At 39.4% G+C, this 23,265-nt stretch overlaps 2 protein-coding genes and 1 long non-coding RNA gene across 3 annotated transcripts in view; 2 read left to right on the forward strand and 1 right to left on the reverse strand.

Moving 5' to 3' along the window:
• rxrgb (retinoid X receptor, gamma b) overlaps nt 1-11,016 on the reverse strand; it is a 40,399-nt gene extending 29,383 nt beyond the window's left edge. Inside the window, exon 1 of the mRNA XM_089000535.1 lies at nt 10,880-11,016. The gene's annotated coding sequence lies outside the window, so the exon portion shown is untranslated. The remainder of the gene's footprint in view (nt 1-10,879) is intronic.
• Nucleotides 11,006-18,429, forward strand: LOC148895926 (uncharacterized). The gene is made up of 3 exons (XR_016115522.1): nt 11,006-11,145; nt 13,828-13,927; nt 16,531-18,429. It is a non-coding gene; the product is annotated as an uncharacterized LOC148895926 (long non-coding RNA).
• Nucleotides 18,430-18,810: 381 nt separating this feature from the next.
• The window catches only part of atf6 (activating transcription factor 6), a 43,916-nt gene continuing 39,461 nt past the window's right edge, over nt 18,811-23,265 (forward strand). Inside the window, exons 1-4 of the mRNA XM_089000349.1 lie at nt 18,811-19,022; nt 20,132-20,208; nt 21,212-21,293; nt 21,445-21,551. Of these exons, the coding sequence (XP_088856475.1) occupies nt 18,926-19,022; nt 20,132-20,208; nt 21,212-21,293; nt 21,445-21,551 (363 nt within the window). The 5' untranslated portion in view covers nt 18,811-18,925. The remainder of the gene's footprint in view (nt 19,023-20,131; nt 20,209-21,211; nt 21,294-21,444; nt 21,552-23,265) is intronic.

The following is a 23,265-nucleotide window of genomic DNA, read 5'->3' on the forward strand; positions in this document are numbered from 1 at the left end:
TGTGCATGGACACCTGTTATCGCGCGGGGTGTCTGGCATAGCATTAAATGGGGAGATGGGAAGGCGGGGCAGGGCATTAAAACTGCCAGGAGAGGGAATGGGAGGGATCACACTTAACCAGTAGTTTCCCATTACAGCTTCTTAAAAGGGGATCAGACATTGGTACACGGTGGACAGTTTCCATCGCTATAAATGGTGTTAAAAAGGCAGCTAAAACTGAAGAATCATATGATCCATTTACAACAACCGGCACTGTTTGGTTGAATTATGGACATATATTTTGACATTTATAAATGATAAATGGACTTTCAATTCATTAGCGGTATAAAAGATGTAGATGAAGAGGACTAAAGTGTAAGGTTGAGATTTTCCTGAGGTTGCAAATTTCCCCATTGTGGGACGAATAAAGGTTTTCTGATTCTGATTCCTTAGGTCAGGGGTGTCAAAGTCATTTTTTGCCGCGGGCCACATTGTAGTTATGGTTTCCTCTCAAGGGCCGTTATGAATTTGGGGAACCCATTAGAATGTTTACATCCCTTCAAATATTACATATAGAACACACAGCAAATTAATGAATAACTCTTTTTGAAATCTGAAGTCAAGAATAATGACTTTTATTGTGGTTGACATCCAAAAATATGAAATTTTGGCTCAGATTTTAGCAATCATCATGGAAAAAAATGATGTGGCGGGCCGGATTTGGCCCGCGGGCCTTGACTTTGACACCTAAGGCTTAGGTGAATAATTGAGATCTCGAGGATACATAACACGGAAAATATTGGGACAGTAGCAACAAGAAGGAACCAAATAAGCTCATATAACTCTCGACTCATATAATTTTGGATTTAACTCTTTTTCTGATGAAAGAAGAGAGTTTCTAACACTGTATTGAATGTTTATGTAGTCCTAAAACTCAATATTCTGTGGGTCCTGGAATTCAAGTGACCATGACAAAAAACCTGGCACTGGAGTGGACACATTTTTTTGCATATTTCTGGCAGTGAATGAGTTAAAAGTCCTTGCAAACCGAAATTTTGACACATCATGTTTGAGATGATAAAACATGTCCGCTTAAAGACTCTGGTGGCTGGAATATACACTATTCCACCGGGTTGTTGTGCGGTTTTCCAATGCACACAAGCTAGCTTGCAAGCTAACAAGCATCGGAGACTACACTCGGCTAGAGTAGGCTCGTATGTGGCGTCAACGCTTCCCTTGGGAAGTTAAATGATGACCCCAAGTTGTTCTGTAAATAGTGGCATCCAGGAAAGATGCTTTTTGGGGCGTGGGGGCCATGAACCCCTAAAAATAACATGATCACTGTGTTTCAGTGGTTGCCTTTATGATTCTCCGTCAGTAAAATTAAAAGACTGAAGGTAATCATTGTTTAAGTCCTCGAAAGCACTGATTCGCAAAGTGTGATATGAGTGGTACTCGTGGTACAAAGGCTGCCTCTAGTGTTATGCGAAAGAATTACTGCTGAAGTACCGTTCAGCTGTATTTAACTTTAAAGTACAATTCCATTCCATTCAATCCTTAAAGGACAACCGACACCATTTTTTTGTTTCCTAACTGACATCAGAAAAACGTTTTATAGCATCGAAAATACCCAAAACACGAAGGCTGATATTTTAGTCAAATGCAAAACACCAATAAAAATGACTTAAAGTGTCACAAAACTACTTCAAAATTACCTCGGAGATGCCGAGTTTTGGACATCACGCCAGGACGTCTTGCCTTGCTCTAAAATCAAAACAATGGCTTCAGCTTCGGAGAATATGCTTTCTTGTTACTCATGCAGTTATGAATATGATTCAAATAGTTCTGAAGAGGAAAGCATACATGTTTGCAATCGATTAAAGAAGTCCTCCCGTACCAATTCGAGCCATCAGGACTCCAATGCAGCGTCCCAGAAAATGCACAAGATGGCGCCCAAGCTCCGTTGGAAATGGGCTGATTAGACTGCTGGGAATTTCTGTCAACTAGTATCAAATAGTAGTTTTGGTGCAACACACAACGATTCACCATCACGTAAGTTAGGTGCTTTCCTTCTAATTTCACCATCAACACGGATCAACGCAAAGTTTTCAGACCAAACAAAGTACCCAAAACGCATTGTGTGTCGATTTCTCGGTCAGGGGCGTTCCAGACGTGACGTCACGTCAGGCATCGTCGTCAACTCGAAAACAAGACTTCCTGAATATTCAGCGCGAGTCTTAAAACGTAAAATATGGCTATATGCGGTGGAATCTTTGTAAAATATGCTCAGTAGTAGTCATTTCAAGTGATTTGACAAATTATGGACACAACTTGTCCGGAGGCGTTCGTTGTCCTTTAAATATATAATAATTAAATAATATAATTAAATAAGCTTACACAGACATAATTAAATAATAAATACATTTTTTTTCTTTTTTTTATACAAGCATTTTATGGTGTGCCACTTCTAATTCATTTGTGAATCATTGCACTATGGATTATTGATGTACATGCAATGGAAAACTTTGGCGAATGGCCAGTGAATGCACAAAGAAAAATGGACCAGTTATGAGATTGTCAGCTGCCCGTATGTTTGTTGGTTATTAATATGAACGTGTCCTTAGCCGTAGCACTAGCGTTTCTCATGTATAGCAGTCCAGGAAGTCAGGAATTGTCTTCGAATTCTGGACGGTGGTCAAGTAAACAGACAGCAAAGTGAAAAGCCAGATGCAAACACAGGCCGAAAATATACCTTAAAGGCAAAGAAGAACAATACACGGTAAAGGCTAAGGGAACTTAAATAAACCGAGAAACCCACGAGCGGAATGCAAGTAGCATCTGAACCTTGGTACAGAAATAGGGGCTTCAAAAATACAGGGCTGCTTTGAGATATAAATTGAATTTGTTCACTGACCATGCTTGAACTAAGAAAAATGTGTATCTTAAATCATACCGATGCATTGAAATGAATGGAAATGCCATTGATTTGTTCGAGCTACTGCTCCAGATTTATTTTTCTGAAAATAGCACTCTAATATGAATACGTTAGAAAATAAGGAAATAAAACATTTTTTGGCACTATTTTGCTGCTCTTTGTAACATTAAGCTAACAGATTGTAAAGCAATTTTTTTGGGTTGTTTTAATGAAAAAAACCTTGTCCTGCAATTCTCATTGTTCCATTTGCCAACTTTAAAAGACACTTTAATGAATTGTAATCACCAGAGAATACAACCTGTGCCGAACAGAAGTGTGCGACTGCTTCTTTAATACCTCCTGCCAACGTATCAAAAATTCAACCTGTCACCTTATAAATAAACATTAGCATCGGAGGGGTGCGAAGCAAAGCCCTGTACAAGCACTACTTAAAGCACACATAACAGACGGTCTTGTGCGCTGAGCACCTGCGTGGAGCTGCATCAAATGTCCGTACACCATTTGGATGAGGGCCACCGACAGTAATCGGATCCACTCGCATTGGGGCAGACTGGTAAAAGAGATTCGACAAGCCTAGATGGAAAAGTACAAAACGAGGCGGAGACGCACAGGATATCGTTCCAAGACTTAGCAAATCCCAACGGGAGAAGCAGAAATTAATCCTTAAATGCATTGTGTTTTAATAGAATGTCGTGGCCCACATAAAACACAGCGAATTAACCCCTATGCGCTAAATTTGGCACATTCTCTGAACACCTTGAGCAAAAGCTTGCAAAGGGATTTGTGGGGACATCATTTCAATAGATGTCTTTGTTTTCATTGTTATTTAGAGTATATTTGTAATCAGAGGGCATACATATATCAGCCATTATTCACGTTATGGCCCACGTTGTATATTAACTTATTCACTGCAAGACGTGCAAAAATGTGTCCACTCTAGTCCTAGGGTTTTTGTTATTGTCACTCGAATTGCAGGGCCCACAGAATATTGAGTTTAACGACTATATAAACATCCAATAAAGCGTAAGAAACCTCTGACTCTCTTCTTTCATCATAAAAAAGTTAATTCCTGAATTATATGGGTCTGGAGTTATATGAGCTTGAAATGAGGGTGGCTGTCAAAAATACAATATAATCCATACATATTGGTTTCTATAGGGCTTTAACAACAGCTGAAGCTAGAACCAACGGCTAACATGGAAAAACGCGAAAAAAACATTTCCAGAGGCCATGGCCAGCGCTTTATTGGCACCCAAACATGAAAAAAACAAATTCGGGAATTGCACTCTACGTGATATTTTCAATTATCGAATAAATTCGTGAATGGCAGCAAATGAGTTAAAACTGACATTTGACGTGGCTCATTAGGGAAGGTAATGAAAAACATTGACGGGACGGGAATTTGAATAAATATGTTTAAAAAAAAAACCTTACAGGTGGCTCAGTGGTCCAGTGGTTAATGTGTCGACCTCACAATTCAAAGGTATCAGATTTGATTCCAGCTGCGGTTAGAGGTTTTATGTTTTATGTTTTCATCAACGACTGTAGTAGCAGGTCTTCTACCATGTGGTTTGTAAAAAACAGATCTGGTTTTGAGAAACTTGCCCTGAATAGAGAGAAATGTACTTCGCGGTGGACCAGTTTGATGGTCGTAAAAGCGGCTCGAACTGCCGCTGAACCGCAGTCAGGGAAAAAAAAGTATATTGCTGGGCGGCAATTTTGCTGCACTGCTCCAATGTCAACTAGCAAGCTACTACTACTAAATTTGCTGACAAAAAGTGCAAAGACTGTCAAACGCCGATGGGACACCATGCATGCGATCATTTTCAGTTATGTCAAGCTACAGCCTGGTCTACATTGCAAATGAGAGTCGCTAATATTTAAAAATTAACTCATTCACTGCCATTCACGAATTGAAAAGATGACGTGAAGCGCCATTTAGTTTTTTCTTCTTTGGGTGCCATTAAAGCGCTGGCCATTGCCTGTGGCAATGTTTTTCCCTTCCACAAAGGGGCAGAATTTCCCTTTTTCCATGTTCGCGCTTTGTTCTAGCTTCAGCTGCTGTTAAAGCCCAACATAAACCAATATGTATGTATTGTATTGGATTTTGGACAGCCGCCCTCATTTCAAGCTCAGATAACTCCAGAACCATATAGTTATATATAAGTATTGGGACATCGAGGGGAAATCATTCACGTCTTCAGTTGACGAAAAATATCATAATCAGATTCAGAATCATCGGAATCAAAATATGCTTTCATATTTCTTTTGGAAGGAGGAATTTCCAGCCAAGAGCCAAAAAATAGACTGACTCGGGTAGTCCCCAAATCAATTCAACTAAATTAACTCATTCACTGCCATTCACGAATTTATATGGGAATTGAAAATATGATTTAATTAAAGCGCCATTCTCAAATTTGTTCGGGTTTTGGTTTTTTCATGGTTGGTTGCCGAGAAAGCGCTGGCCATGGCCTCTGGAATTTTTTTTTTCTTTTCCATAAGTGGGCATCATTTCCCTTTTTCCATGTTAGCGCTTTGTTATCGCTTGAGCTGTTGTTATAGCGCTATATAAACTACAGTAAAGTCTTGTTATATCGATAGTACTGCTCATTACGATACTATTTCTATGAACGCAAGGAGAAAATTTACATGCCGCAGGATCGGATATATCAATAGTTCGGTTATATCGATATTTTTTCCGACTCCGGAGAATATCGATATAACGAGACTTTACTGTAATATGTAGTTATTGTATTCTGGACAGCACTCTCGTTTCAAACTCAGATATCTCCAGAGCTATATAATTTAGGAATTAACTCTTTTTTCCGATGAAAGAATAGAGTCTAAGGTTTCCAACGCTGTATCAATATTCTGTTGATCCTGGAATTCGAGTGACAATGACAAAAACCCTGGCCATGGAGTGGACACATTTTTGCACATCTAGCAGTGAATGAGTTAAAATTAAACAACAATGAAAATTATGTTGAACAATTTTCTGAAAAAAAGAAAAAAAAAAGAACCACATTCCCCCAGAAAAGGTCTTTGGGTTTTTATTTAGTTGAGTTGTAGCAGACATACTACAAAAAATAAACACATAAACAAATAAATAAAAATGCAAACAAACACAAAAGAACCGGTAGATAAAATTTGCACAACATATTCCTCATCAACGAGAAAACGCCAATGGTTCTCAAGAAGAGCATTTTTTTCCAAACTGGTGTGTCAGTTAAGAATATTAAAATGTGATATTGAACATTGCCCTGTGGAGTTAATTCCGGTTTCATGAGCATGGTGATTTGAGAAGGATTATTTCAAAATCTATTATTTCCTGATTGTGGGAGAGATGCATTGGGGGTGTGGGGTGGTTTAAAAAAAAACAAACAACTCACAGGCAGTCGATAGAGCACCCGAAACAAGCAAACAGCGAACAGACCGGCGGTTGTGCGAGTTTGTGCGGATTGCATGCAGTTATTGCACAATTCATGAAGACGATCCAAAACGCACATCGACACAACCTTTTCCAAGGTCCTCCTCTTGATTAAATCTGGAATTCATTTATGGGGTTTGACCTTCTTCACTAATGACTAATTACTGACAATTAGCCCTGAGAATGGACCCCCTGCGCCCCCTTCTTTTTCCCCTCAACTCTGTTCTCACAAGCACATGGCCCCCAACACACTCACACACACCTACACGATCCAGTCAAGCAGCATTTTGCACTACACACACTCAATACTACCGTGTGTATTGTGTGCTAATGCATTGGGTCTCAAGTAGCGAGAATCCTTGAGTAAACCTGCCAAGAGCCACACCCTCTACCTGTGTGGTTTATTTATCTCTGTGGGAGTGGGTGGGGGAAACTGCATCAAGGGTTTGGCAGTCAGCGAGCAGGTTTTGAAAGCCGCCACGGCTTCCCAGACTAGCGGCAACGGCCGCATTCCTTCAGTCACATGATGACGTGGTCGCGGTCGGGTCCCAGACAGTCAGCTATATGTCGGGCTAGGCGGGATTTATGTATGAACGTGTGGCTGGATCCAAGTGTTGAGTCAGAGCGTGAGCCAAAGAAAAAGTCGCGGTTGTTCACATCAAACGAGGCGACTGCTTTCCCTGTGATTCTTCTTCTTTTATAGTTCCTTGTTTTCGCTTGCCGTCCCTTGTCAAGACTTTTTAAATAAGTTCTCAGCATCAAAGTGTGCCCGAGGGGAATGAGGGGGAGCGAGGAACGGGGCAAGCGGGGTGGTCATCTAGATCCCTTTGGAGGATGGGAAAGTTTGAAAGAAAAAAAAAATGCTGAGAAAGAAGAAATTATGATTATTTCATGGATCAAAGGGTGGCCAATAGGCCCACTGTAACAGATGTGTGAGAAAATATGAGCGGACCTCCAAGCAATCAGATCACGAGACAGTTTTGTTTCATCTGCGCTGCAGTTTATCAACGCAATCATCGAAACAAATCAGACTTAGTGAGATGTCATTTAAATCTAAAAAAAAGTATTTTTAAGCAGTTATCATTTTAACAACATGACATGGAAGGGTTTGGAAGATGAAGCTCTAGATCAGGGGTGTCAAAGTCATTTTTTGCCGCGGGCCACATTATAGTTATGGTTTCCTCTCGAGGGCCGTTATGAATTTGGGGCACCCATTAGAATGTTTAAATCCCTTCAAATATTACATATAGAGCACACAGCAAATTAATGAATAACTCGTTTTCAAATCTGAAGTCAAGAATAATGACTTTTATTGTGGTTGACATCCAAAAATATGAAATTTTGGCTCAGATTTTAGCAATCATCATGGAATTTAACAAGTTTGATTTGATTTCGCGGGCTGAAAAAAATGATGTGGCGGGCCGCATTTGGTCCGCGGGCCTTGACTTTGACACCCGTGCTCTAGATGATTAATCATTAACAACAAGAACCATTTTACTGCAACAGAAACCCAGAACCGTGCTTTGGATTGTTTTTGTCTTTAAACTGAAAAAAAAAGCTGATGATGAAACGACAAATAATCAGATCATTTGGGACGGCACAGGGCCTAAATACTCCGTATCCGGTTGACCGCTATAGGCTTCGCTTACAAGTTGCCCCATCCAGATGTCTCTTCCATTACCCTCAGGGGCACACTGGTTATGGAAACAATTAAAAGCCTCTTTCAGCGATAGCACATTGAGGCTGTTTATGTTCAAAGGCCGATCTTGTGTTGGAATTTAATGCCATGCGAATGTCTTTTGGTACACTGGCTCTACTTCCCCAAAAATAATAAAAATAAAAAATACAATAAAAAATGTGGCGCTGTGGCAATTGATTGTTCACTGGTGGCACTCTCAGCTGCTAACAAAAGCAGCACAACTTAAAAAGATCCAACACAATAGCTAAAGAGAATGGCAGTGAAAAAAAAAAACATGGGCATGGAAAGGATCCAATGCATACCACATTATGTATCATCCATTGATAGAAATGTGTAGCTAAAAAAGGAATCACCTTCCTGTTGTTTATCAGGTACGGACTTGTTAGCGTATCTACATGCGTCTAACATTCATCCGAAATATTCCAAAATCGATCTTAACCCAATTGAGTACGCTTTTCATCTACAGAAGACACAAACCCCACAAACAGCCAACGAATAAAAGCTTGAAAAACCAACAGGGAGCAAATCATTTAAAAAAAATAAAATAATATCTTTAGGTACAAACTATGTCAATTTCCCAAGATCATTTTGAGCATAAAGTGACAGTAATTGAAAAATGATTAAAAAAAATATTGATTGACTGGCTGATATTTAATCTGAAAATCTACACCCCTACAAACTACAATGACAGGCAGAATAATTGTAATAATTTTCCACTAGATGACAGGAAGTCCACAATTAACTTACATTTGTGAATAATATGAATTGAAATTATCATTTAAAATTATTTTTCCAATATGTTTTTGATGACATTTTGGCTTGGAATTGTGCTGTACGATTTTTTTTTATAAAATATGTGCCGTGGCTCAGTAAGAGTTGGGAAACACTGTCTTGTAACTGTCTGAAACTCTGCCAAAGTGCCCATTGGATGATAATTTAGAATGTGCCTCAAAAAGCTATTTTCCAAGAAAATGTGTCAAACTAACGTTCCATTCCTACGGCTGCCGTAACCCAAATTTCTATGCAAGCATGAACCTATATAAACCCATCAGAAAAGACATCATTATACTAAACATTTGAACGCAAAACACTTCTGGGCCTTAAGTATAAATCACTCATATGAAAAACATCCAGATGTGTCATGTGACCTCTTCTATTTTAGGACGCTTTGAAAACGAGTTTGTTTGCAAATAGTGCATAAAATCGTTGCTATTCCTAGATGGGAAAAGCCATGTTTCCTAAAATTGACATTCAAAAATTCAACTCCACCTTGACAGTTACATTTCAAATTCACGGCGGTGGGCCGAAAAAGACAACAAGTCGCTCATTGTCCAAATACCTCTCGATCTACCCAGTGCACGCTGAACAACACAATAGAAAGGGGATTTAGCATATACAAACATGACTCCCAAAAAAAAAGACCATTTGCCAACAAATATCAACGTGCGCGTGCTATAATATACAGCGATGGAGTGTCAAACATGAAAGGAAATAAATGTGTTTGAAACTGTGGCCACAAGAGAGATATAACATGCACAAAATGGCTTCTGCGAGGGAAAGATTTGCACATTTAATTGTCAAAATACGTATAATGTTAGAGTGGCTTACATATTTCTTTCAAGTATAGTTCAGTTGTCTTTAACTTTCTTCTTCTTCTTCTTTTCCGGAAAACATTTTAGGTATAAGTTTTGAATGCACTGATTTAATGGTTGTTTCTTTGTTTTGTTTTTAAGATAATAAGTGTAGTATCATAATTGTGTTTTTTGCTGAGTTCTCAGTTTTTTAACTAGGTATTTATTGTAAAATATTTGTGATCTTTCATGCCCAAATAGAGAATGTCGCTATTGTCTACAAATTATGTTAACATTAATCATTTGTACTTTGTATTCACATTCTACCAACTCCATTACCAGAGGTTTTCATTCTCTATGCTGTTCCACCTAATCTGCCACCAGATTTTTGCCTTTTTTGGAGTATTGTTTTGCCCATGTCAATTCTGGGTGCTGCATACATAACTGGGATTGAAAAACTGCATTAAAAAGTTACACCAATACTCCTTTGCCAAGACAATATAAAGTGCTGCAAAACAAGAATCTACAATGGTAATATGCTCCTGCACAAAGAATGCAAATGCAAAAGTTCTGCAGTACATGAAGAGAACAAAACATTGCTGGCGAAAACATGTGTAATTCAACTTGTTAATTGAGTAAACTAAATCCATCTCCTTTGGCCTACTGTGAACCACGTGTTGCCAGACTCTACAGGGCTGTAAAGCTGTCACATAAACAATTCTGCTAATAGAAGGGCAACGAAAGGGGGGTGAAAAAAAGAAAGCCATCAGCTGGTTCAAGGGCAAAGTCGTCGAGTCAGAGCAGGAGTGAAGCTTTACTTAGCAAAATGACATCACGCTGTCCGTGGGATGGATGCCCTCTAAGATGACCCGCGTTGCGTGGAAGAGATGAGGGGTGGTGGGGTGTAACGGGGATGTCACAAGTTTGTTTGTGACAACAAACCCTGCTTTCTCGTTATCACGAAAAGTCTCCCCGAGCTCGCGCAGTAAATTAAGTTTCAAACACTTTCGTGAAGTCATAAATTACATGAGAGCTATTAAAATGCCAACCTCTGACCTTCCCTGACCACCTGACTTTATTTACAGCACAAAAAAATAATCGTTTCGATACATGGGAGCACCGGGCTACTCGAGCCGACGCTGCGTGAGGTGAAAGCCCACAGAGAGAACGCCATGGCCGGGGAACACTCCTCCAGCAGTGTTCTTCCTATCCGGAGCTTTCATTCTCCGCGACGGGTTTAAAAGTCGAATATCAGGAAGTGTACTTACTCAAATGGACATACGGATCATGGGTGTCCATAACGGTACTTATAGTGCAGGTTTCGTCGGTGTCCTACAGTCGGCGGTACTCGGCATCCCCGCGCATTCCTCTCCCGGGTCGGACTGAAAAGCGTGCGAGGCGGCTCGAGAGCCCAGGGGGCCCGGCCAGGGAGTAGGAGGAGGGGCCGCTCAAAAACAGCACTTCTCCCAATGACAACAGTGGTCCGTATCAAGCTCCAACACGATTGAGACTAAACGCTTTCGCTGCTGCTGTGGTGGGTCTAAGGTTTATTTTTTTGTACACGTAACTAGTTGGCCTACTTTCCGGTTAAATAGAAGAATGCTAAATCAAAAACACCAAGAATTAGACGTCAAAGCTTTCAGCTATGAATCCGGGACGAAATGTTAGCTTGAAAGCTGAAAGCAATAGCAAAGGTCTCAAAACGTTTACATGTTTCATTGCTTTTTTTATATATAAGATGTATTGCATTTCAGTAAAAATAAACAGATTTGATATGCAATCATAAACCAAAGTCAGTGGAACGTCAACAACTGATTTGCATAACTCCATTTTATAGCTAAAGATTACTGATAAAGCTCGATAAAGTCCTATTTAAACTGATGTAGAATATCCAACGTTTTCCCCCTCCACTGTACAAGCTAAGTCGTCAATAATGAACACACATTCGATTGGATTTATGACTCTTCTGAAAAATCCAAATTGAGCATTATTATCGTTTGAAACAATCATAGTATTGAGGGTCTTTTGCTACACTATGAATTCAATTTGAACTCTATGTATGTATCTATCTATCTATCTATCTATCTATCTGTCTGTCTGTCTGTCTGTCTGTCTGTCTGTCTGTCCGTCCGTCCGTCCGTCCGTCCGTCACGCTACCATGGATATGAAAACATCCTTGTTTACATGCCACGTTTTAATAGTATACAGTAGAAAAGAATTATCAAGCTAGCTATCTAACTAGCAAATTTGAAAGGTGGCTTGAAAAGTGTGACCTCCAGTGTATCAACAAAGAAATACAATTTTTTTGAGTGAATGTAAGAAAAAAATGGTGTGTGTGTGTGTGCACCTTGGGTTCATGGCATTATTGCTGTGTCCAAAATTAACCAATTACATTCGAATGCGAATCACCTCTTACCTACAACTATTTTATAATATTTCTCAAGTACATTTCTCAGATCAAAATAGACATTTGAGATGGAACAACGTGGATATCATCAACATCAGATTGATCTACAACCACATTTCTTTACATCCACTAATCCATCAACGCTGGGTGTGTATTATCTTGAAGGTGCATATGGAAACACGACACACAGTACTGTATTTAAATCGTTTAACATTTGCATATTCAAGATGTTTATTTCTGCCGTTTGTGTTTACCTGCTGCTTGTGTGAGACTAAGAGTGGGTGATACCCTCCCCTTCTATGTGGAGTAGACCCCCCCAACACACACTCACACACCCCTCTCCACAGAGCGGGGTCATATAAGGGTGAAGCTCCCGGTACCTCCGAAGGTTATTCAGGAGTCAAACTGCACTGAGCCATTCACTGACTTGAACTGTGCGAGTGGACCAGACGTTCCGTCAACGCCGGGGCCGCTGACCACTCAGCTGCCCCACTTATGGGACGGGCACCCCTGGCTCCACGGTCCTTGTAACAGCAACTATAAAAGAGCTCACGAGGGATGCTAACCAAGATGAATGGCATTTTTTCCCCCTTCTTGTCTCATTCTGCGCTAATCAGAGCTTTTCATTTGTTATGGCCTTGCGCCAGCCCCTCTGCCACGGCCTCCATTACGGGCCAGATAACGTATAAATTCATTAAAGTCAAAGAGGGACATAAAGTGCTCATTTGTCAGACTGTTCTTTGTGTGGACCTAATGGTGGCACATGGTTCAAGGCATTGAGATGATTTCAGAAGGCTTCTTTTGCTATGGCTTCTCAGGAACATTATGGGAACTGAATGTTAGGTACTTGAATTTTTTTGGATCTGTTACATACCAACCTTTTATAAACCTTATTTTACCCTGCGCTTCATTTGAAACATTTTGGAGGTTCTCTAATGGATTCATTAACTTCAGCATGGTACCACCATTCACCGACACACATACACACACAAACAAATACAAAAAAACACAGTCAATCAAGCAACCTTCTGCACTAATCCCTTTGTATTCACAGCACCATTCCCACCAAACAATGTCCTCTCAAACACTAATCCCAACCCGAAGTCTACAAACCTGGAGAGCCTCATGCTAAGCAACTCACCGCTATGAAAGGCCAGCAAATGAAACCTGAGTAACAATACGCACAGCCATGTACCATGTGCCATGTTTAAAAAAATAGCTGGATGGATGGATAGATAGATAGATAGATAGATAGATAGATAGATAGATAGATAGATAGATAGAGAACATCCGAATAAATCCTTTTTTTTCCAGCTTCAAGATGGAGGTTGAGGCTGTTGTTGTCACAGGAGGGGGGGACCCTCCATCTGCCCGTGCTGTCATTAGGCCATCTCCATTACATTTTATCAGAGGGAACCCCACCCCTTCACTTCGGTGACAACCCCTCCTCCCGGTTCCATGCATAGGCCTTAGATGATAAGTGTTCTACCCTCTTTGTGTCGGGCCGGCATAAGACAATGCAACACAGTGCAGCGGAGCATCATCCATCTCAAAGGTCATCAATCTGAGCAACAAAAGATGAAATGTGGTTCGAAGTCGCTTTTTTTATCCACTGTGGGGGTTTTTCTTGTGTTTCTCTTTTCCCTGACATAGCAGTTCACTGAAAATTTGCTACTGTGCGTGGCCTGATGATTCTGCGAAATGTTTATGTGTGATCAAACCAGCTGAGATACTGATGATTCAGGCAATGCTAGTTTGTGTTTTACACAAATGTCACCCCGCGACCTGCGTTTTCCTTTTGTTTCATAGAAAGCGACTATGTCGATGTGTGCAAGTATTATCACCGCCGGCCATCACGACTACACATAACGAGAGGCAAATACAACGTGCAACCACCTATACGCTGACGGTAATGTGATTTCCTGCGAATAAACAACTTGTGAGGCATGTTGGGTTTGGCAGAGACTTAAGAACTATGGGTTAATGGGCCTTTGCTTTCTGTAATGGTTACAATGTTGTTATTGTTTGTTTTTCTCATGTTCTCCCAGTGATCACATGATTTTTGTACATTTCCAGAATATGTTTTTCAAAAGTTCTAAAGGGAGGCTTAACTCCATAATATGAACCGATGTAGAATTACACTGTTACATTGAGAGCCGTTTCGACTAGTCCAACTATTACCTCTCTCCATTTTCAAATATTAAAATACAGTAAAGTCTCGTTATATCGATATCGGATATATCGATAGTCCCGGTTATATCGATACTATTTCTATGCACGCACGGAGAAAATTACATGCAAAAAGGCTCGGATATATCGATAGTCCCGGTTATATCGATATTTTTTCGGACTCCCTTGAATATCGATATAACGAGACTTTACTGTACGAGAAAAGTACTTGACGTGATATGAATTCACCTCTTAATGAAATGATAATCATAACCGGATCACCTCAGACAAAACGCAGGGGATATCGTGCCGCGGTCTGAACCTATTAAAGCGCTCTGTATTGGGTTAACCTGATAATCCGTTGTACATGTCCGCATATGAGTGGCTTTACACACAATCAATAAAAGCCCCCTTCCTACTGCCCCCAACCGCACGCCATCGTGCCGTACAACATATTACATCAGGCACGCTATCAAAATGTATCAGAACGGCATCTTACAGGCAGACATTTGTTGTTCAATAAATTTACGCCTAGGGGAGCAAAATATTGATATTGTGATGTATGGAATCATTTTATTCTTGTAGCCCATTCGACTATCACTACAACAGTGTCAAATATCAATATTATGACTTCTCACCTCTCAAATACTTGACACTTTTGACCTTTTAATGTAATGGGCATCTCAGTGTTTGGCAAGAAAATGTATTGCATGAATATCCTTCAACATTAGAAAATATGAAATCAATGATACAGTAGAAATTAAAGGTAAAGCAGTAATTGGACAGATGGGGTTGACAATATTTTTGGAAAGATAACATTATCGCAAAATAATCACCCATTCCAAACCCAATGTCACCATCCTGGCTGCTGATCGACATAAAACTGCAATAAATTCACTGCAATAATACAAAAAACAAGTTTGGATCCTTAAAACAACTACTGTATTTTCCGGTGTATAAAGCGCATCCAAAAGCTGTCATTTTCTTCAAAAGATGACCCAGCTCCTGATACGTAGGTGCGCCTTATATGTGAAGTCATATTGAGCCACAACAGGTTTCGTAAACAACTGTCAGAAGCCAACAACTCCATTTCCACCCGTAGAAGAGGTAGTGCGTCACCCCACCCTCTACTGTAGCGCCTTATAATGTGATGTGGTGTGCGTTATATTTGGAAAACTTTTATATATTTATATATTGTATTTGGGAAACTTTTTTCATTCATTGAAGGTGTGCCTTACAGTCCGGTGCGCCTTATATATGGGGGAAAAAAATAATTTCGGGGTGCGCCTTATACTCCGGTGCACTTTATACACTGGAAAATACGGTACATTTAGTATCTAATAGCTATCCATTAGCTAGCTAGCTTTATCTCTATTCTATATATTAGCTAGCTAGCTAGCTATAAAAAAAATATCTATGACTGCAAAGTGTCCTTGAAAGTTTTGAAAGGCGCTTATAAATGAAATGTATTATTATTATTATTAAATAGCTAGCTAGCTATTAGCTATAATAATAATAATACTTATTATTATTACCTGTATTATTATTATTATGTGATGTTAAGTTTAAGGCTGGCAGCCCAGTAGTCAAGTGGTTAGCACGCCAGCTTCACAGTGCAGAGGTCGCCGGTTCGTGTCCCGCTCCGCCCTCACTGTGTGGAGTTTGAAAGTTCTCCCGCGTGGGTTTTCTCCGGGTCCTCCGGTTTCCTCCCACATTTCAAAAACATGCATGGCAGGCAGATTGAACACTCGATATTGTCCCTAGATGTGAGTGTGAGAGTGAATGTTGTTTGTCTTTGTGTGCCTTGCGATTGGCTGGCAACCAATTCCGGGTGTCCCCCGCTTGGTGCCCGAAGACAGCTCGGGTAGGTTCCACCACCCCCTGCGACCCTAATGAGGAATAAGCGGTATGGAAAATGGATGGATGGAAGTTTAAGGGAGTCGCACATTTCAACAATTATTTCTTGGCATTGTTAGTGTGATCTGAGTATCCTGGGTATGTATCCATGTTCAAAGGGCTCATAGAATACTTCTGACAGATTGCTTACTCTTAATGAGTATCTCCTGCACTATAACAAATCAAACAAGATGATCTCTTGAGCTGTCAAAATGCAGTAGACATCATCCGATCCAGTGCAAAGTCAAGCAGACCACCTCAGGTTAATCTCGCAGCGACCTGAAATGTTCACTAAGGATTAGTGCGGCTGTACACCGGTTTGAGATTTTTAACACACCTTGACACAGGGTTTTCCAATCTTTATTTAGCCATTGAAAAGTGGTCTCTTGGTATTTTACCAAACCAAAAGTCACACAAATGATTTTGATGTATTCACAAATGTCGCAGTGCGATTGGCTGGCAACCAATTCAGGGTGTCCCCCGCCTCGTGCCCGAAGACAGCTGAGATAGGCTCCAGCACCCCCCCGCGACCCTAATGAGGAATAAGCGGTATGGAAAATGGATGGATGGATGGACAAATGTCGCAGTGAAATTTAGAATTGTTTATATGAATGGTAACAAAGATTAATAATGTATCTCTGCCACATAGAAAAAAATAATTGTCCTAACTGTCATTATGTTGCAAGGAAAGAAAAATAAACAGATTTTTTTTGTAAATTACGTATACCGGTGTATAAGGTGCACCAGAGTATAAGGCGCACCCCCAATGAATGTTGTATTTTCAAACTTTACCATATATAAGGTGCACCTTAAGCGAATGAAAAAACGTTTCCAAATACAAGATAAAAATATGTAAAAGTTTTCCAAATATAAGGCACACCACATTATAAGGCGCTACAGTAGATTCTGGGGTTATGTACTACTTGTTCTACGGGGGGAAATGGAGTTAGTGGCTGCTGACAGTCGTGAAACCTGTTGTGGCTCAATATTACTTCACATGTAAGTTGCACCTGCGTATAAGGAGCTGAGCCATCTTTTGAAGAAAATGAAGGCTTTTTGGTGTGCCTTATACATATACGGTAATTATACTTTACAGACCAATCTAATTAAATTAAATTACCTACTGTAGCTGTATGCTAACTATGGTACATTTACTTAATCAAACATCATAGCGTACATGGGGAAAGTCATTAAGATTACACACCACTCCATGTTTTTATGTTCCTGTTGTGTTTATTATTTTGCTTTGTGTTGACTTATGTGAACCGCGTTGTTACAGCTGGAGCTGTTGTGAAAGCACTATATAAATTAGGATGTATTGTAGTGTATCATGCAGGTACTATAAGAATGGTGATTAGTCGATTTCCTATGCCCTACTTGTTCCAATAAATAGTGCCGTATATAAATAGTTTATGAAATCATTATTTTGATGTTATTTTGTTCACCGTTACTGGGAAAATCACCAAACCTGCGCTTAATGACATCTCACATGGCCCCCACTTTTGTGGAAGTATGGCAGAGCAACAACCATACTCTAAAGTTGCTTTATATGTATTTCTATTTCACAAGCCCTTGACAGAATGTGAAAAAATGTTGCTGTTTTTTCTGTGCGAGCATAACAAGCAAGGGCCATATGTGTGGCTACTTGACATCCACGGGGTCCTTTCACATCATACTACACAACACGTCATGGCCAGTTTGACATTTGCATGTACTTCATGAAATGATTCATGTTTCATCGCAGGGTGCTGTGATCAGATGTGCAAAATGGATACAGTATTGTATCATCGTGCCTGTTTTTTTTGTCTTCTGAAGATTCTTTGAAGAGGCTGATTCTTAGAATGACGTGAATCGACGCAAGACATCTAAATATATCCTGACAAATTCAGCTCTTTAGCAGACACTCATCAAAATGTCAACTAACTACTACACCCTGAAGGTGTAGAACAGTGCTGCAACATTTTAAGCAAGTATCCATTACATTTACACTTATTTCTGTTATGAAGAAAAACAGCCACAACATATTTTTATTTGAAATATATTTCACAATTGTGTAGTTTGGGTGTGAATGTTTCGTTTTTCCATCTGCATTTGTGGTAGACAGTCAGTCATCTATATTTATTGACTTTAGAAGCCAGATGCTCCCTGTCAAGACTCTTAATTCAAACCACAAGTGGCACATCAGCATCATGCTGTCAAGGCTGTGTTAGCATTCTTCCGTTGTATCCACACCAAGTCCCAAGACAAGGCTGCTTTGGAGTCAGTCATGTATTCTCACAACCTTTATAATTAGTAATTAACCAGGCTTTTTAACGACCTCGCTTTTTGGTCCATTTAAATAAAGGTTTTTCTATCTTGAGTAGTATTTTGGGGTTTGTTCCTCATTACAACCGGTTAGCAATGGAACATCTTTCTAAGAAAGTGGAGTTCAACCCTAGATAATGAACAACATCATTTTGATTACGTGTGGTTTATATTGTTGTTTGTATTGTTTTGCATTCCATTTGTTATCACATTTATTTTTGGGGAGACTTGATCCGCACTTAAATTTTGTTAAATAAGCAAAGGAACCTCCTGACAAATACACTTCCTTTATTTAGTGCCATCCCGCCGCTTTGTGGCCAAGTCGTGCCAAAGCGGCGTTTTCCGACTAAATCTCCGACTAAATTTCCGACTTGCTGAATAAATTTTGACCCTGCGTGTTTGCCGTCGTGTCTCTTTGTGGAACGTCTGTTTGTTACGTCATGAAAATATACTCCTGATCAGTTTCGGTGGATGTACACGTTTCGATACCAGAGCGACAATTTTTCTATATTAAACTTCTCAATGAATTTGAAGGAAAATGTCGTCCAACTTAACGTTAGATTTCGATAGTCAACAACGTTGTTTCACGATGAACCCGGAAATGGGTTTCTCTATCGACCAGGGAGGCGAATGGGGTAAGTTTTTATTCTCAACCGTCAAAGGCGTCACTCATGAACACTATAAATCAAATCAACACGTCCTTAGTTATAGTGGTTGAGATTTTTAATATAATTTAGAACTATTGCGTCTTGTACAAAGGCGGCGGTGTATCTTGCGCCTTGTTCCAGCACGAGTTATCTTGAGCTAACTGGAAATAACGCAATGATGTAACAGCGTGTGTTAGGAAGTAATAACAAGGAAGCTGGTTCCAGAGATCAAATTATTACATCATGATGAAAAATATGTAATTTCAAGTGACTAAAATGTTGATACTGTACTGTTACAAACTAATGAATATTGATGCAAGCTTAATCAAATTAATGCACCGTTATACACTTTGCAATGGAATTTAACCAAAATCAAGGCTAAAGGTTGTGGCAACATCATCTTGTCATACGCAATACTCAAAGCATTTATAAGAGACCAGTTAAATATGCCTATTAAGTATCCATACGTGTTCTTGCTTTTAGCAATTTCCATTTATCTACGTGTAAACGAATCTTTAAGTACTTGAAAGAAACAACCAGCATCTATATTATACCAGTGCTTAGGTTATGTTATGCTAACTCCAGAATTTTATAATGGTGTGTAACAATATTAAATATACATTTTTAAGACAAAAAAAAATCTCGTTTTTGACGAATAAGTACACTTTGATGATGAAACATTTCATAGCATGATTGTCATCATAAAGCATGACCGTGTCATCACAAAGTCACTAAAAGAAGTATAAAGTAAAATCTCAGATATGCAACTGATGTAGCCGTAACTATTTTTTTAACATCAGAAAAGAAGTGGCTAGCCGACTTTCCAGCAGCTCATGTATTTTGTTTTTCTATTTTCATTCCTTTCATCTTCCTTTCATAACTTTGATGCTGTGAAATGTAACATTTCTCCACTGCGAGACTAATAAAGGAAAATCCAATCCAAAATGTGAACACCTAAACAGCACGGCCCCATGAAGCGGTGTGTCACAATTTTAAGTCGCGAGAAAAATATTGTCTGACGATCTTGTGTGTCATATGAACGTTTCTTATTGTGTTATTCAACTTTTTAAATTCTGCTCTATTTTTTCTTCCTTTAGACATCAGTCTTTTTGATGAACTTGACTCCTTGGGCGATGCAGATGATTTGCTTAAAGTCCTTGAGAATGCAGACTATGTGAGTAAAGTGTGACTTCAAATTGGCCTTTCATAACAAATGTGTGTAAATAATGAAGCTTCGAACTGCCAAAGGTGACAATACCTTTGACGCTCAATGAACTTCGGGCGTTCCACCACCAGGTGGCGGCAGCGATCTTCTTGTAAATGATAAAGCCCCACGATTTAAAAAAAAGTGTATTCTCGGATTTAGGGATGACTGTTTGAAGTTGTTAATGCCCAAAAGGCTGTAAATCACAGGTGTCAAAGTCAAGGCCCGCGGGCCAAATCCGGCCCGCCACATCATTTTTTTTCGGCCCGCGAAAGCAAATCAAACTTGTTAAATTCCATGATGATTGCTAAAATCTGAGCCAAAATTTCATATTTTTGGATGTCAACCACAATAAAAGTCATTATTCTTGACTTCAGAGTTGAAAACGAGTTATTCATTAATTTGCTGTGTGCTCTATATGTAATATTTGAAGGGATTTAAACATTCTAATGGGTTCCCCAAATTCATAACGGCCCTCGAGAGGAAACCATAACTACAATGTGGCCCGCGGCAAAAAATGACTGACACCCCTGCTGTAAATCAAAGTGTTGACAACTCTTGACCGAAGTTGATAAATGAAATAATTAGCCTTTATTTTAGCCTAACCTGAGACCAACATAATGTATAATAAATTTTATACTGTATTGTTTCTTGCTGTACAGATTAATTCATTCCTTGTGTTCAATAGCACTCCAAGGGAGGACCTTGAAAAATATAACCGCATAGAAAATCACATTCCCAATGTTGATCTGTAATTACAACCGCATACAAGATCACATTCCCAATGTTGATCTGTAATTACATTAAGAAAATCAAAAATATGAAAATCCATTCTTTAATAAATTGCACATTTCTTTTTGCCATGCTCATCTACATTACAGAAGAGGATAATTTCTCACCAATTTAGTGAACAATAGGCCTGCCTGCAAGTGAAACACTTTGCCATAACAAATTTGTGTTTTTGATGTTTCAGACATCCGAAGTTCCAGACTTTGACTTTGATATTCCATTACCTGCATGGACTGACAGCTACCACACAAGCACCACCTGCACCGGTACAACTTAAATGCAGATACATCTCAATTGTATTACTTGTACTGTTTCTCCTTGTAGTCTGACTTGTTCAACCAAGCGCCTAGCACTGAAGCCTAAGCGAAGAACACGTGTGTTGTTTAACATAATGGAATTTGTGTGTCTTTGTCCTAGTACTTCCAGACGGTGAGGTGAACGTGCACTCTCTGTCACCTGCTCACACCCTGAGCTCCGTCCTGTCCCCCACGACTGTGGAGGCACATTCCCCATATTCTTCACACGTAAGTTTGTAGACTACGTACTTTCACAATTTTCTCCTTTTGACTTGTTTTTACAATGCAAAACACACACACACCTTCCGTACGATTTACATGCATGCACGAATCCAGATGGTACCAAAACATGGACAGATGCTCGTGGCTGACACACACCCGACTGGACATGCTACACTCCTGGGAGTCACTTATTAGCAAAAGAGGCAAACACCATGTCATTTAAATGTTTATTGTCCGTGTCAAGGACGCCGCCTCCATTCCTTCATTTATTACAGTGTTGACAGGTTTAATCAAATTAGCATAATCTGAAACCTGGATGTTTTCACACAGTGTCACAACAAAGACAAGTTTTCTTAGTGCAAAGTTATTGATTGACTTTATTAATCATAATTTGTGGGAGAGACAAATTCTTCTTTTCCTTTCGGCTTTTCCCTTCAAGGGGTCGCCACAGCGAATCAGTAACCTCCATCTTCAGAGGTATGATACGCATGTTTGTTTTGGCCCAGCTTTTACGTCGGATGCCCTTCCTGACACAACCCTCTGTATTTATCCGGGCTTGGGACCGGCACAAAAAGACTTATGTCCCTTTGTGGCTACAGAACAAGCAACTCGCTCAGTAAAAGGCTCCTAAACACAAAATGGTCATCAGCACAGTAACAATCAAAAAAGCAAAACTATACTCACCATTTGATGACAATGCTCTGCACCATCTAAATACTACCGTGACCTTGTACAATTGCATTTTCTTTGCAAGTGGGGTCCCTGCATGTCAATTATTGTTACTTTTTAGGAACTAAGCATTCATTATAGTACAGTAAATAGTCCTTTAATAAAGGGAAGAAATTTGTCACATAGAGGCCTTGAAATAGGGCAGTGAAAGTGTTTTTTTTTCCCACAGCCAATCAAAATATTGGTACTGACAATGATGATAACCTTGTGACGAATGTAAAAGAAGCGTGACCAAAATTCTGAATTGTAATGTGTTAAAAATATTGCACTTTTGCGCTACACTATTACTAGAATGAAGAAAAAACACAATTTAGCCATTCAAACCCAAGGAGATTTGTCTCTTTGCACAATTTGTAAAATGTGGCTTCCTTTTATTCATGATAATCTGTTGTGTCATGACAAGAAAATTATCAAGGCAAGTCATGCTTTCTTCTAATAGTGTCTGAGGGCATATTTGAACTTGACTGAAAAATCATATTTTCTATCAGCGGAGAGGATATATTTGTGCAAATTCCTTTTTATGATCGTAGTACTTTACCAACAAACTAATTTTTTGAAAGGCATGTATACATTAAATGTATTCTTATTAGAATTTTATCCTGTGATAGATGTGGACCCGTTCAGTTGTATGAAAAAAAATAATTTCCCCATTTGCAATAAGTACAAAGGGTAATTATTGTTATCTATTTTCTACACATCCGCTTCTTGCGAACCTTATGAATACGTTTTTGTTCATCAACAAACTCAAAATAAGGCCGGCAAGAGATTGCCCTCATTCCAGATACTGATAGCACATTGATAAGAGAATAAACAGAATAGAAGTTAACATATTTAAAAGTTTCATGCCGCCGAACACAAGGCCCACAATGGAAGCACAGAAAATCTGGGGTCAATCTGAGGTGAACAGACACAGCCTGCTAAACTGTCATCTTCATGTAAGATTGGATTGAATTTGCCTTTATTAGTCTCACAGTGGAGAAATTTACAATTT

Source organism: Hippocampus bargibanti, linkage group LG07 (assembly GCF_051943395.1).
Source record: "Hippocampus bargibanti isolate YZ-2025 linkage group LG07, ASM5194339v1, whole genome shotgun sequence".
NCBI lineage: Eukaryota > Metazoa > Chordata > Actinopteri > Syngnathiformes > Syngnathidae > Hippocampus > Hippocampus bargibanti.